Below are 13,602 nucleotides of genomic sequence, written 5' to 3' on the forward strand. Positions count from 1 at the left end.
AAGGTCAAAAATGATATATAAATACTTTATAAGGCACAAAATGTGTTAGAATAAAGAAATAGATGTGTCAGCTTTCTAACAAAAAATAAAGATTGTCAAAATATAATAATGGTGCAAAATGAGCAGCTTTCAAATATTACCATATACCTTAGTACAAATTTCATACTTGACGACCTGATATAATTTAAAATTTACTTTTATTCCTTTGAGTATATTTCAAAATTCAGACTATTTCTATTTTTCTAATGTTTTGCATAATTATTATTTTTTCATCCATAATGCTTCCAGGAAAACTTACAACCACAGGAAAACCAACAACCACAGGAAAACCTACAACCACAAGAAAACCTACAACCACAGGAAAACCTACAACCACAAGAAAACCTACAACCACAGGAAAACCTACAACCACAGGAAAACCGCTACCAATTTTTCTTCATGCTCCTGGTAAGAAAACATGTTACATTTTTAATTATACTTTTCTCAATATTATACGTTTAACATTTGAATATATGTTTAATTCTTAATCGTGATACTTCAACCAATATATAGGAGCTAAATATTAAAACTGTATCAGCAACATTGGTTATCTTAGATGTAAAATTCAAAATTGTTCTTCACATTCCTTTATCATTAATATTAGCATATTAATGAATTTTGATGTGATTTGTATGGAATGGTGACAATATTGCTCAATAGCATCTGCACTATTTTCTTCAAGAACGTTTTGTCAAAAGGAAATGTAAACAAAAACGGTTGTGTTGCCTCTTACGTACACTCCAATAATCATTCTCCGTTCATTCGATACCAGTTACACAGTGCAGGTCTCTTTTCTTTAGCTATATTATCCTAATGGGCTTAATTAATTTCGTTGAATGGTTTATTATTATTACTCTTTCACAAGACTGATATACGTATTTCATACATAAATATTAACGTCTTTGTTCCATACCAAAGATTTGTTGCCAAATACAGTACGACCAAGATGATTAATTATTATTAATTTATAACAAAATATTTATAATTTATTTGTAAAAACTTAATTTATTAACATCAAGGTATTTAGTTATTAGGAAGCTGAATATACTGTTCATAAGATTTTTGTAGAAATTTGTAATCGATTAATTAAACATGAAACACGAGAAAACACGATATCTTCCAATTTGTTATGGAATATAAATTCTATAATGAATTTGTTTCTTAACTTTTTGTTTGAGTAAGATAAAAGAACGCTTCTCTTGTTTTTAGTATTTCAGTAAGAAATATGCATACCTAAACATGTATATGACTCTGTGATTTGCTTAGTAAAAATACGTAAACAGGTTTACATTCGCACGTGAATTGTTTGAAGATTATTTTTGTTTGTTTTTCCTTGTCTTTTTAGCCATTGCCTTAAAACCATTAAATTGTAAGTTAGACTTGTGTTTCACTGATAATACTATCTGCAGAAACCAAACAGGAATCATGTTTTTGAACGATAAATATGCAAGTAAGTGATTCAATATTGTTTTACATTTATCTTAATATAATTTGCTAAAAATGTTTTATTTTTTCCACAACAGTATGAAATATGTCCTTCATTGTTTTCGGAACATTTACTCAGGTTTCTTTATTGTTCTGTATCATTTAATTTTTAACGGTAATAGCTTCTATGTTCACCTTACCTTTAACTTTTTGATTATTTCAATCATTACACTACAGTCATGCTAGAACACAGCTTTGAAGAAGTTAGACGAACGGATTATCCCTAGTACTTACATTTTTTTGTAAAGTCTCGTACCTATTCTATTGATCGATTTTGCCGAACTGCTTTTTACAGAGACATAAATAGACCAACACCGATTGTCAAGCGGTGGTAAAAGACAAACACAACAGAAAGACACACAGACATGTGTGTGTGTGTGTGTGTGGTGTGTGTGTGTGTGTGGTGTGTGTGTGTGTGTGTGTGTGTGCGTGCGTGTGAGTGTGTGTGTGTGTGTGTGTGTGTGTGTGTGTGTGTGTGTGTAATCAGACTTTGTCACACTCTGATGACAGCGAACAAGCAGAAACTTAGAAGACACTGTCAAACTTTCCCGTTCAGTGTGTGTATGTGTGTGTGGTCTTCTAATTTCAAAGTAGAAAATTAATAAAATATTATATACGTAAATTCTTTAATATATTAGGAAAATAACTTTTGTATTTTATGACGTATATTTGCCATTGAAATATGGCTAACCCCTAAGGGTGGATGCTACTGTAGTTTGTAGCCCCGGAGGCCACCGCCTCAGCTGGCTATAGACACACATTCTGTGCCCTATCAGTATTGCAATGGTGACTTCCTTTTGCAAATACTGATAGGGCACAGAAAGTGTGTATATAGCCAGCTGGAGGCGGTGGCCTCCTGGGGCTACAAACTACAGTAGCATCCACTCTTAGGGGTTAGCCATATTTCAATGGCAAATATACGTCACGATGTATTGTAGCTACTGTTTATAACTCGCTTTGAGATTTATTATTTTTGTATTTTATTTTATATTAATGTAATAAATTTATATATTGTAAAATTCATATTATATATACATGTGTGTATGTGCGTATGCGTTTTCGTGTCATATTTTAATGTTAATTTTCTATATTGCCTTTATTCTACAGAAATATCTATTTATGGTCATGTGAAGAGGATATCACGCACTAATTGTTTAGAAACTCTTGATAAAGTATATATAAAAATGAGAAATAAAGTATCTGAATTTACTCCCGAGTATTTCAAAATAAAAGGAAGAACTTATAATACCACCAGAAGGAAAAACGTTCGCATCACTCTGAAACGTTTCATCAGATTAAGAATAAACTTTCAGAAAACTATCAACTCTGAAAAACTTATTTCCTTGCATTTGGATCTTTTGAGTAAATTTATTAAACCCAAAGGAATTTTGAGTAAGTAACAGATTTTTTACTAAATAAATTTTGGGGCTGTATTAGAATAGATTTTATTAGCTTGTAAGTTTGTTCCTTCTCGAGCCATGCCTGGCTCATAAGGGCCGGTTTCCCGGTTTCCTTGGCGTATAGGTTCCTCACCTGGACGGGGCACCGGCCGTCGCACATGAGCTGCAAGAAGAAAGAGTGAGAGAAAGTTTTGGCGAAAGTGTCAGCAGAAGTTCGCCATTACCTTCTGCTGGAGCCGCGTGGAGCTTAGGTGTTCCGCTCATAAACACACACATCCCCCGGTCTGAGATTCCAACCCGCGATCCCTCGACCGCGAGTCCGCTGCTCTAAACACTAGGCTATGTGCCTCCACTATTAGCATGTAAACAGAAGAGAAATAAAGAAATAACTGTATGCTTGATTAATGGCTAACAGTTTCTTGATATATGTTAACAGTTTTACACTGCTAATACAGTATTTTAAAGTATTATATTAATTCAATCGGTATATGAAATGTCACTTGTGTGGAGCAACACACAACTACTTTTTCGTTGTCCATAGAATATTGATTTACCGACTATTTGCGACTTCTACTATTGCTCCAATAAACTTCTGTATAAATATTCTTGTAGACCGAATTCCATTTGAAATTATAAGATGTCACAAAACAAGTTAATCTTTAAAAAATAAAGATGCATTTTCAAGCTATTTTTACCAAAGTAACTAAATTTTGAATAATATTCGAGGGTCTTTCTGAAAAGTTCCTAGCTTTAGGAGTATGCAAAAGTTCTTGTTGGAGGCCTAGGCTTCCGAGTTCTTTTACAGTGCTTAGGAAAACTAAAAGGCCGCGGCAATAAATGTATGGATTTGAGAGGAGAGTATGTTGATTAAAATCATAATTAACTTCTCTGTATTTTCTTTTACCCAAAACCAGAAACTTTTTAGCACCTCCTCGCACAGGAAATGGGTATTTGGTATTTTATATAAATACGTTTTATCTATTTATACATTTATTTATACATTTATTTAAACATTTATATATAAACAACTAGTATGTTTTCTGTCTTGAATGCATCTTAAAAAGAATGTTAACGAAGATCCACTGTCTAATGACGATGCATTATTAATTTATTAATGCCTTTCTATTTCAGGTGACTATGCAAAGGCCTTCCAATGTACTGAAAAGGCACCGAACCAGATGGTATTGTCTCACAAAGCAGCTACTTTTAATAAAGTAAATTACAAGACATCAAGGGGAAGTTTATCCTCTTGTTTTACAATGTGAGAGGCAAGAACGAGTTTGATACCGATTTAATGCGAAAAAGCAATCTACCTTGTTAAAATTATTATGATGTAGAAATCTATCTGAATTTTATAACATGCACCAATATATATATATATATATATATATATATATATATATATATATATATATATATATATATATATATACATATATATATATATACATATATATATATATTTATATATATATATATATACATATATATATACATATATATATATATTTATACATATATACATATATACATATATATATATGCATATATATATATGTATATATATATACACACACATATATATACATATATATATATTTATACATATATATATATACATATATATATACATATATATATATATATACATATATATACATATATATATATATATATACATATATATATATTATATATATATATATATATATATATATATATATATATATATATATTACGCTGCTATTAGTTACATATTTAGAGATTACATTAGATTGCTTCACATGGATATATATTAGCTCCAGTGATTAATAAAATAATTATAGATCTACTCTGCTTAAATATTGTGAATACATAACTAAAAAAGAGAATATTTTGAAATTGTTACACGGATTTGGAGGACGGTGTACATTTTTCAACAAATGTTTGTTCCGAATCAAATTTGAAGCAGAAAAATATGTACTAGTCACTCTTCTCAGTTAATAAATACATTTTGAAATTAACTTCTAAAATTATTATTGTTGCTTTGTTGTTGTTATCACTGATCAGGTAATTTATTATCAAAGGTATCTCATCCCTCATCATCCCAGCTTGTCTTTAAATATATTACCTCTATGAATATATTATTTACTGTGTTCTTTTTTCATGTTTGTAGAGTGTAATTTGAGAGAAGGCAAGCTACTATATCTGGTTTGTTGAACAGGTGCTCGTTTGCGGGATTGTAACGAGTTAGAGTTGTTTTTAAATTAATGTAAAATGCTTTCAATCAAACTGACAGCAATAAACTTCCGGTATATAATCTATTCCCGTCACGACAAAGCTGAAATAGTTGTGTCACCACTTACATCACAAATATTGCCTTTTCTCTGTTGCACAAATATAATATAGGCTAATATACTAGCAAACCGTTATACGACTGACATAGAAAACATTCGACATTGATACATCATCGACTCTCCCACTAGCTACTATTGTGAATAAGATCACACGTATTTACAGTTTTCTGAGCTAGAATTATCTCACTCTATATCCATTATCCTAATCCTTATTTTTGAATGTTTGTCCAAATGTAGGATTTTATTCACTTTCAATGCAGTCCATAAGCTTCCTTCTCATAATATATACATCCGCCTTATCTTCCCCATACCGAACTCTTCCATTCATCAACGATTGTTCGATTATTTCTCATTCTGCTTTGAGCTTATATCTTCGTTTTATTAAAAGTCATACATATGGATCGCCACTTCGTGTGACAATTTTACGTCTCACACGACAGAGACAATGTTAGTCTTATCGCCTAGCTGTTTACGTGCCAACCTTACCAACCTATTAACGCATTAAGTTCTAAAAATTTTTAGTGTCTTACCACAGAGTCCAATTTCTTGGGAGTATCTGAATATCTGATCAAGAAAAACTATAGCACATCGATCTTATGCATAGCGTGCTCTTCCTCCTGGATCTTCAGATATATTGAATTAATTACTCCGAACTTCCCTCATTTTTATTCTAACTATATCTCTCTCTATATAAACGGCAGTTTGTCTGTGCGTGTTTCTGTGTGTCTGTTTGCTTGTACCCTCACCCTGACCACGGCTTTCAACCGATTCTGATGAAACTTGACACACATATAGCCAATGTCACAATTCAAAACTAACGCAGCGAAAATTTGACTTCTGAAAAAATCGATAATTTCGACATGGGGTCGAGAATCAGAAACAACGAACCACAAACTGTCTAGGGGACGCAACTCCACTTTTTTTAAATCTCAAAAAAAAATTTACCATCATTTTTTTTCCATTTTTTTGCTATTTTTTGGCTATAACTCTCTAAAAATGCTTTATAGTTATTTCCCTTACAAACCTAAGCAACGCCGGGCGATACTGCTAGTTGACCATAAATGTGCTTCGTTTTACTTCAGGATATCAAATAATCAGGTGATATCATTGTAAGTCTTCTCACCTCCCGAACTGCAACCAGTTGAACCATCATATTTTTTTTAAAGATCCATATCATCCTATTAAATACTCCTGCTTGTAATGTTTCTCCAACGAAAATAGCTTTATAAATAACATTCTTGCAGTATATCGACCACATTATCATACAAACAGCAGAACAATTCAAGCTAACTTCCCTCAATATTTATGGTCATTGACTTGACGCTAAATTTTAAAACAGATTCTGACGGATCACCTTTCGTGTATAGAGTGTACGATTTCAAGCTAGATCCCAAAGTAATAAACCATATCGCTACTACTCTCTCTCCCTCACATCTCTCCCTCCTCCTCTCACTCTCTATGTTTATCTCTCTCTTCGCTCCTCTCATCTTTTCTCTCTATGTCTTTCCTCTCTCTCTCTCTCTCTCGCTCTCTCTCTATCTCTCTTTCTCTCTCTCTCTCTCATCTCTCTCTCTCTCTCTCTCTGGTCTCTCTCCTCTCTCTCTCTCTCTCTCTCTGATCTGTCTCTCATCTCTCTCTCTCATCTCTCTCTCTCTCTCTCATCTCTCTCGTCTCTCTCTCTCTCTCAGTCTCAAAGTGATCAAACTATAACTACGTATATAACTTATAACACACATCAACATGCATTTTGAACAGTTTTTGAAGTTATAACCACAACTAGGAAATTTCATTACATGGACTGCTAACTGTTATTGAACTACCACTAAATAGGTTATTAAAACCACCAGCGATTTGGTGTCATGACAAATATATCTAAGATCATATTACAACATGATCTTAGATGTATTAGACACAACTTAGCTATGTCATTACCAGACGGGCAGATGTGTGTCGCTACAATCAACACCATTCTGTCATTAAAACCACCCCAGAGTTCTTTCAATGCAATAAACAGTGGTTCTATTCTTCTTCTTATTAATTATTATTATTAGTAGTAGTAGTAGTAGTAGTAGTAGTAGTAGTAGTAGTAGTAGTAGTAGTAGTAGTAGTAGTAGTTAGTATTTTCCCATACATTCAACAGATTAGACTGTTGGAATAGAAACAATCCTACATCGGACTACAACAAGTAACCTTAGCTGCCAAGGACCATCCTAACTATCCTAGCTGTCCCTAATACACTGTTTTTCTCTGGAGCTGTACTAAAGTGGGTTTTATGACTATTTCCTCTATCCATTTGTTCAGGTCTTTAAGGATATTCCAAATGCACATATAACTATTGGGATAAAAACCACCCAGAGTTCTTTCAATGCAATAACAGTGGTTCTATTCTCTTCTTATTATATATTATTATATTAGTAGTAGTAGTTAGTAGTAGTAGTAGTAGTAGTAGTAGTAGGAGTAGTAGTAGTAGTAGTAGTAGTAGTAGTATTTTCCCATACATTCAACAGATTAGACTGTTGGAATAGAAACAATCCTACATCGGACTACAACAAGTAACCTTAGCTGCCAAGGACCATCCTAACTATCCTAGCTGTCCCTAATAACACTGTTTTCTGGAGCTGTACTAAAGTGGGTTTTATGACTATTTCCTCTATCCATTTGTTCAGGTCTTTAAGGATATTCCAAATGCACATATAACTATTGGGATACATTTTACCTACACTTTCCATAGTCTCTGTAATTCAATGGCTAGGTCCTGGCACTTTGATATTTTTCTATCTTCTCATATTAATATTTTCATTATTTGGGACTGTAAAGTCAATTATCGGGCCCTTTCTATTCTCTTTATCTACTACTACCAAATCAGGCCTTCTAGCTTCTATTACTCTGTCAGTCTGAAATTTGAAATCGCACATCTTTTACTTCTTAATTTCTAGTACTTTGCTAGGTTCATATTCATACCATTAATCAGTATGGTCAGATCCTAGCTTTCTACATAGCTCCCAGTGAGTTACTCTGCCTAGATTGTCATGTCTTTTCTTGTATTCTTTCTGTGCCAGCATGCTGCATTCACGTACTTGGTGAGTAACGCTTTCCTCCTTTAATTTACATTATCTACTTGGTTTTTGTTTATCTTGTTTTTTATCCAATTAGTTCTTAATGCTTGATCTTGTGCAGCTACTAAATAAACTTTCTGTCTCCCTCTTCAGCTTTCCTTTCTGCAATCTTAACCATGTCTCACTACAACTATTTGCTGCAACTATCTTTGGGAATCTGCCATGTAACACCTTCTCCTGCCAGTCAGATATTTTATATTCTTTTTTTTCTGGTTTTTAACTTCGTTTGGGTTTTTGGATTCCCTGTTTTGCCGTGACTCTAGCAGCTTTTAAAAGCCATTCTTCACTATTATCTACACAGAAGACTATATCTACTCTAGCTACCTCCACGCAGTCTTCTACTGATATTAACCCTCTTCTGCCTTCCTTTCAAGGCAGGTATAATCTTGCTACTCTAGCCCTGGGGTGGAGTCCTCCATTCATATTGAATTCCTTCCTAGTTCGCCTGTCTAGCTTTGCAATTTTTTGTCCAATTTAGAAAAGCTGTTGGGTATCTAAGTAATGATACTACCCAAGTATTTACAGCTTTGACATCATTAGCTTCCTCACCCTTCCGATGTACTCTTTCTCAATTTTCGTCTTCCTTTCTGTGGTTAATACCCTATCAAATTGTAATACTCCTAGATACTCTCCTCCTTTTAATGATTTTAATGCCTGACCATCTGGTAATTGGGTGCCTTCACTGTTGACTAACTGTCCTATTCTCGTGCCTAACATTGCACATGTATCTATGACAAATTCCATGCCTATATCTTTGCAGAAGAGTCTTACAGTCTGTATTAAGAATCTATCTCTTTTTTCATTCTTACTAAAAAAAACTTCAGATCAACCATGTAGAGCAAATGTTTAATTTTTCCCTTACTATTTCTGAACTGATACCCAGCCTTTGCCTCCCTTAATACTAAACAGAGGGGGATCAAACATACGACAAATATTAAAGGGGATAACGAGTCCCCTTAGAAAATGCATCTTTACTGCACCACTGAGGAGCGAGAGGCCTTCCCTTAACGTTACAGTTTCCTTTCCGCTGTTACAATCAGAAATTATTTGGAAACTCATGTCTCTCTTAAACTGAGATCTACTTTCCATTTCTTCATGCTACAGCTAATCAACTCTCTTATGTTGTCTCTTATGCTGAATATACTCAAACATTCACTTATCTATGAGAATGTAGCGAGTGAATGGGCCTGCCCTGAGCATATGTTTGTAGTTGAGAGACAATGAAACGAAAAAATTCAACTGCCCCAAAAGTCAGGGTTTCCATGTTGTTTTATAGGGATTTCTATGAGCAGCCCTCGAACGTCTCACCCTTATTGAGGATTACACGCTGTTGATTTCTTTCTTTCCTTCTTTATTTATAATTTTGTAAGTTTTGTTTACAGGCAAAACCTTCACAACACACACTCATACACATGCACACACACATTCTTTGTTTTGTCTCGTACTGTCCATAATGTTTTCATTAATATAAACCCTTGTGGTTAATAAAGAAATCATTATCACTATTATTATTATTGAATGAGAAAGCAGTGCATGCCATCAAAGTAACACTGGGGTAAAATATACAAAGCCCAGTATACCCATCATGACTACCCGTCTGATAAGGTTACACCAGGCACATGCATCACAATCATATGTGCGCGATATAGTGATCTCATTTCAAGATAAACAGCACATGACCTTGCAGGTGTGGGCCCAGTTAGAATTCTCTTCATGTCGATTAGCCCATCTCGTTCAAAATGTCCCTGAATAAGGGTGATTTAAGGATGTTGAACAGAATACCCATGTTTCCAAAGGATAATTATCCAAACTCCAAAGAATTCCTCTCAACATATGGCTATGATGATCCCCCACTACTTCTGCTCGTGATCAGGGATGCGCATATCGTCAGCCACTAAGGGACATGCTCTACTGGTTATGGTCAAACAACTGACAAGCAAATCTGTGGTACTGGGCAGAATACTTGCTGTATCCCATCTTTTATACCAAGACAAAACAATGTACATGACAACTCTCCCAATGAGTTAAGATCAGAAGCCATGAGATCCATTGCCTGGTGCTGCATCAGGGCATTTATTATTATTATTATTATTATTATTATTATTATTATTATTATTATTATTATTATTATTATTATTATATCTTTAGTAGATCATATATCCGAAGAAGCACAAAGCACGTTCTAAACGCTATAGCCGTAATGTATTTATAGGGAGTTAAGTTATTTATAGGCAGGTCATAGAGTGACCAATGGTTTTGCACCTTAGAAATTTTATATAGGCTATAATGGACACAGGTTCGTGTGTCATATAGCTAGTTAGAGGCGATGGCAGCTTTCCTCCTATATTTATGGACTGCCATATTAGCATGGTGGTAAATGTTAATATCTAGTACCGCTGCCGTAGTCACCTTTAGAGAGACTTAGAAATAATATTATATATACAATACCTCTGCATATCTCACGCCTATTTTCATTCCACCACTTCACTCTCTATTTCATATCTTCTCTAGAATAACTATTGCTTGACCATTTTCTCGCACCGTCTCCGATGAAGGGATATATAAAATATCCTGGAAACAGCTGTAAGACATCCTATTTATAAATGTTCTGAAATCTTTCACTAACCTTGGATTTTTATCTCATTCTGTTAACTTTTTATATATATACATGCTAATATATGACCTTCGTTGGACTCCTCATTCGCATACTCACCGAACATGGAGCTCAACTATAGTCTGTCCATGGCACTTACTCAGCATTACCTGACACCTTTGGATCTTCTTCACACCATTGCCTCTCATAACCTATATATGTATATATATATGTCTTTGGGTGTGTGTGTATTTAAAAATGCAGAAGATGTTTTACGAGACCAGTCAAGTTGGGGGTTCCATTTCGAGCCACTTGCCCAACGAGTATTTCTGCCAAATGTGGTGAAAATCCATTCTGTCGTTTTCCAGTAATTTTGCAAATACACAGACATACAGACTAAAACGAATGATTACAATACACTGCATTCATTTGCGGACGCAGAGTAATATATGAATTGAAATCGAACCGGTGAGTGTGTTAGATAATAAGGTCTTAAGACATGACACTCTCCAGACACAACAGAATATAATCGTGAGCAACAAACTACCGTGTTCTGTTCTATGTGCTTTTGATGACTAAAATCGAACGCATCATCATTTATATAGTTTGTCATTCTCATCCCCAAAGTAATTGTGTTTGTTTTTCCACGTGCTATATATTTAGTACTACATATCAAGTATAGGTTAGTTAGTGCCATGGAGTTAATGTCATATTTATATGACTCACTCATCATCGAAGAATCCTTTAGAAATGTACAGTTTCATCGTCCCTTCTTCTTCTTCTTCTTCTTCTTCTTCTTCTTCTTTTATATTATTATATTATTATTATATTATTATTATTATATTATTTTATTATTATTATTATTATTATTATATACATACATACATACACACACACACAAATATATATATATATATATAAAATATAAATGTATACACACATATATATATACATATAACATATACATATCAATATATATATATAATATATATATATATATATATATATATATATATATATATATATATATATATGCATTTATGTATATATATATTATCAAAGGTGAAGAAACAACGTACTCCGAAGGGATTTAAAGGTAACGTAATCTAAGAGTAGAGAAAGAAATCCATGAATCGAATACTCGAAATGAGTTGGAAGGACCTGGACGGCCCGTGTGAGCGAGCGATAAATAGTCAATTGAAATATACAAACAATTCAAATAAACGAAAAAAAAACAGACAACATGTGGATAGACTTAAGAAATGTTTCAGCATTTTAACTACACGCGTGCTGCTGGCGATTTTCTTCTTTGGACTTTCACTTTTTCTTTTCCGACGAAGAGCTATGCTCGAAGCGTCAAACACACTCTTTTTTTACCGAGCGTCATGCTAATAATATATTTCGTATGCACGTCGACATGTTGTCCGTTTTTATTCGATTAATTGAATTGTTTCTTTATTTGAATTGACTATATATATGTGTGTGTGTGTGTGTGTGTGTGTGCGTGTGCGTTCGCGCGTGTGTATATGTTGCTGTGTGGTAAGTAGCTAGGAGCAGGAGTAGCTGTGTGGTAAGTAGCTTGCTTACCAGCCACATCGTTCCGGGTTCAGTCACACTGCGTGGTTCCTTGGGATAGTGTCTTCTATTATAGCCTCGGATTTGTGAGTGGATTTGGTAGACGGAAACTGAAAGAAGCCCGTTCTATATATGTATATATATATATATATGTGTCAGTGCTTGTGTGTCTGTGTTTGTCCCCCAATATCGCTTGACAACCGATGCTGATGCGTTTACGTCCCCGTAACATAGCCGTTCGGCAAAAAGAGACCGATAGAATAAGTACTAGTCTTACAAAGAATAAGTTCTGGGTTCGATTTCCTCGACTAAAGGCGGTGTTCCAGCATGGCCGCAGTCAAATGACTGAAACAAGTAAAGGAGTAAAGGAGTATATATATATATATATATATATATATATATATATATAATATATATATATATATATATAAATATATATATATATATATATATATATATATATATATATATATATATATATATATATATTATATATATATATACGAGGAACGTTCAAAAGTATGTAACTTTGTATTTTTCCGCCGAAAGTAATGCATACATACACACATACACATAAGTACACACACATATTTAGGGTACTTCGAAAACGTAAATATATTTTTAACAACTGGTAACTGAATTTTTATTTCTGTTTACACTTAACCCATTACAGAAAAAAAAATGAATAGTGTCAGACTAAGCATGGAACGAAGGAAATTTATCCATAAGGGCTACTGAAAGTTTCAAAACACCGCCGAAGTTCGAAAACAGTTGGGGGGGGGGGGTTCAAACACCTACTGTCATTTGAATTACAAATAAATTTCTGAAAGATGGAATTAATCCTTATGTCCTCAAGAAAAATCCCGGAAGACGCGCACATCCATCTCCGAGCAGTCAAAATAAGAAATGGCACTAGAAACGTATTGCCAGAGCTTAAGAAATCGGTGCATCACGCGTGGAGTGAGATATAATTTCATAATCAAACATCCATTATATTCTGAAGCACTGTCACTGAAAACGCTACACCACAAGCGTAGTTTATGTTCTCAATGAAGATG

The 13,602-nt window shown here is 33.8% G+C and overlaps 1 protein-coding gene across 18 annotated transcripts in view; it reads left to right on the forward strand.

Annotated features, from left to right (window-relative positions):
• LOC115211758 (inter alpha-trypsin inhibitor, heavy chain 4) overlaps window positions 1-4,286 on the forward strand; it is a 63,054-nt gene extending 58,768 nt beyond the window's left edge. For all 18 annotated transcript variants that reach the window (XM_029780410.2, XM_029780413.2, XM_036502854.1 and 15 more), the window contains 4 exons: window positions 289-447; window positions 1,385-1,489; window positions 2,632-2,916; window positions 4,056-4,286. In XM_029780410.2, the coding sequence (XP_029636270.1) occupies window positions 289-447; window positions 1,385-1,489; window positions 2,632-2,916; window positions 4,056-4,189 (683 nt within the window). In that variant the 3' untranslated portion in view covers window positions 4,190-4,286. The remainder of the gene's footprint in view (window positions 1-288; window positions 448-1,384; window positions 1,490-2,631; window positions 2,917-4,055) is intronic.
• The last annotated feature ends 9,316 nt before the right edge of the window (window positions 4,287-13,602 follow it).

Source organism: Octopus sinensis, linkage group LG5 (genome assembly GCF_006345805.1).
Source record: "Octopus sinensis linkage group LG5, ASM634580v1, whole genome shotgun sequence".
NCBI classification, from domain to species: Eukaryota; Metazoa; Mollusca; class Cephalopoda; order Octopoda; family Octopodidae; genus Octopus; species Octopus sinensis.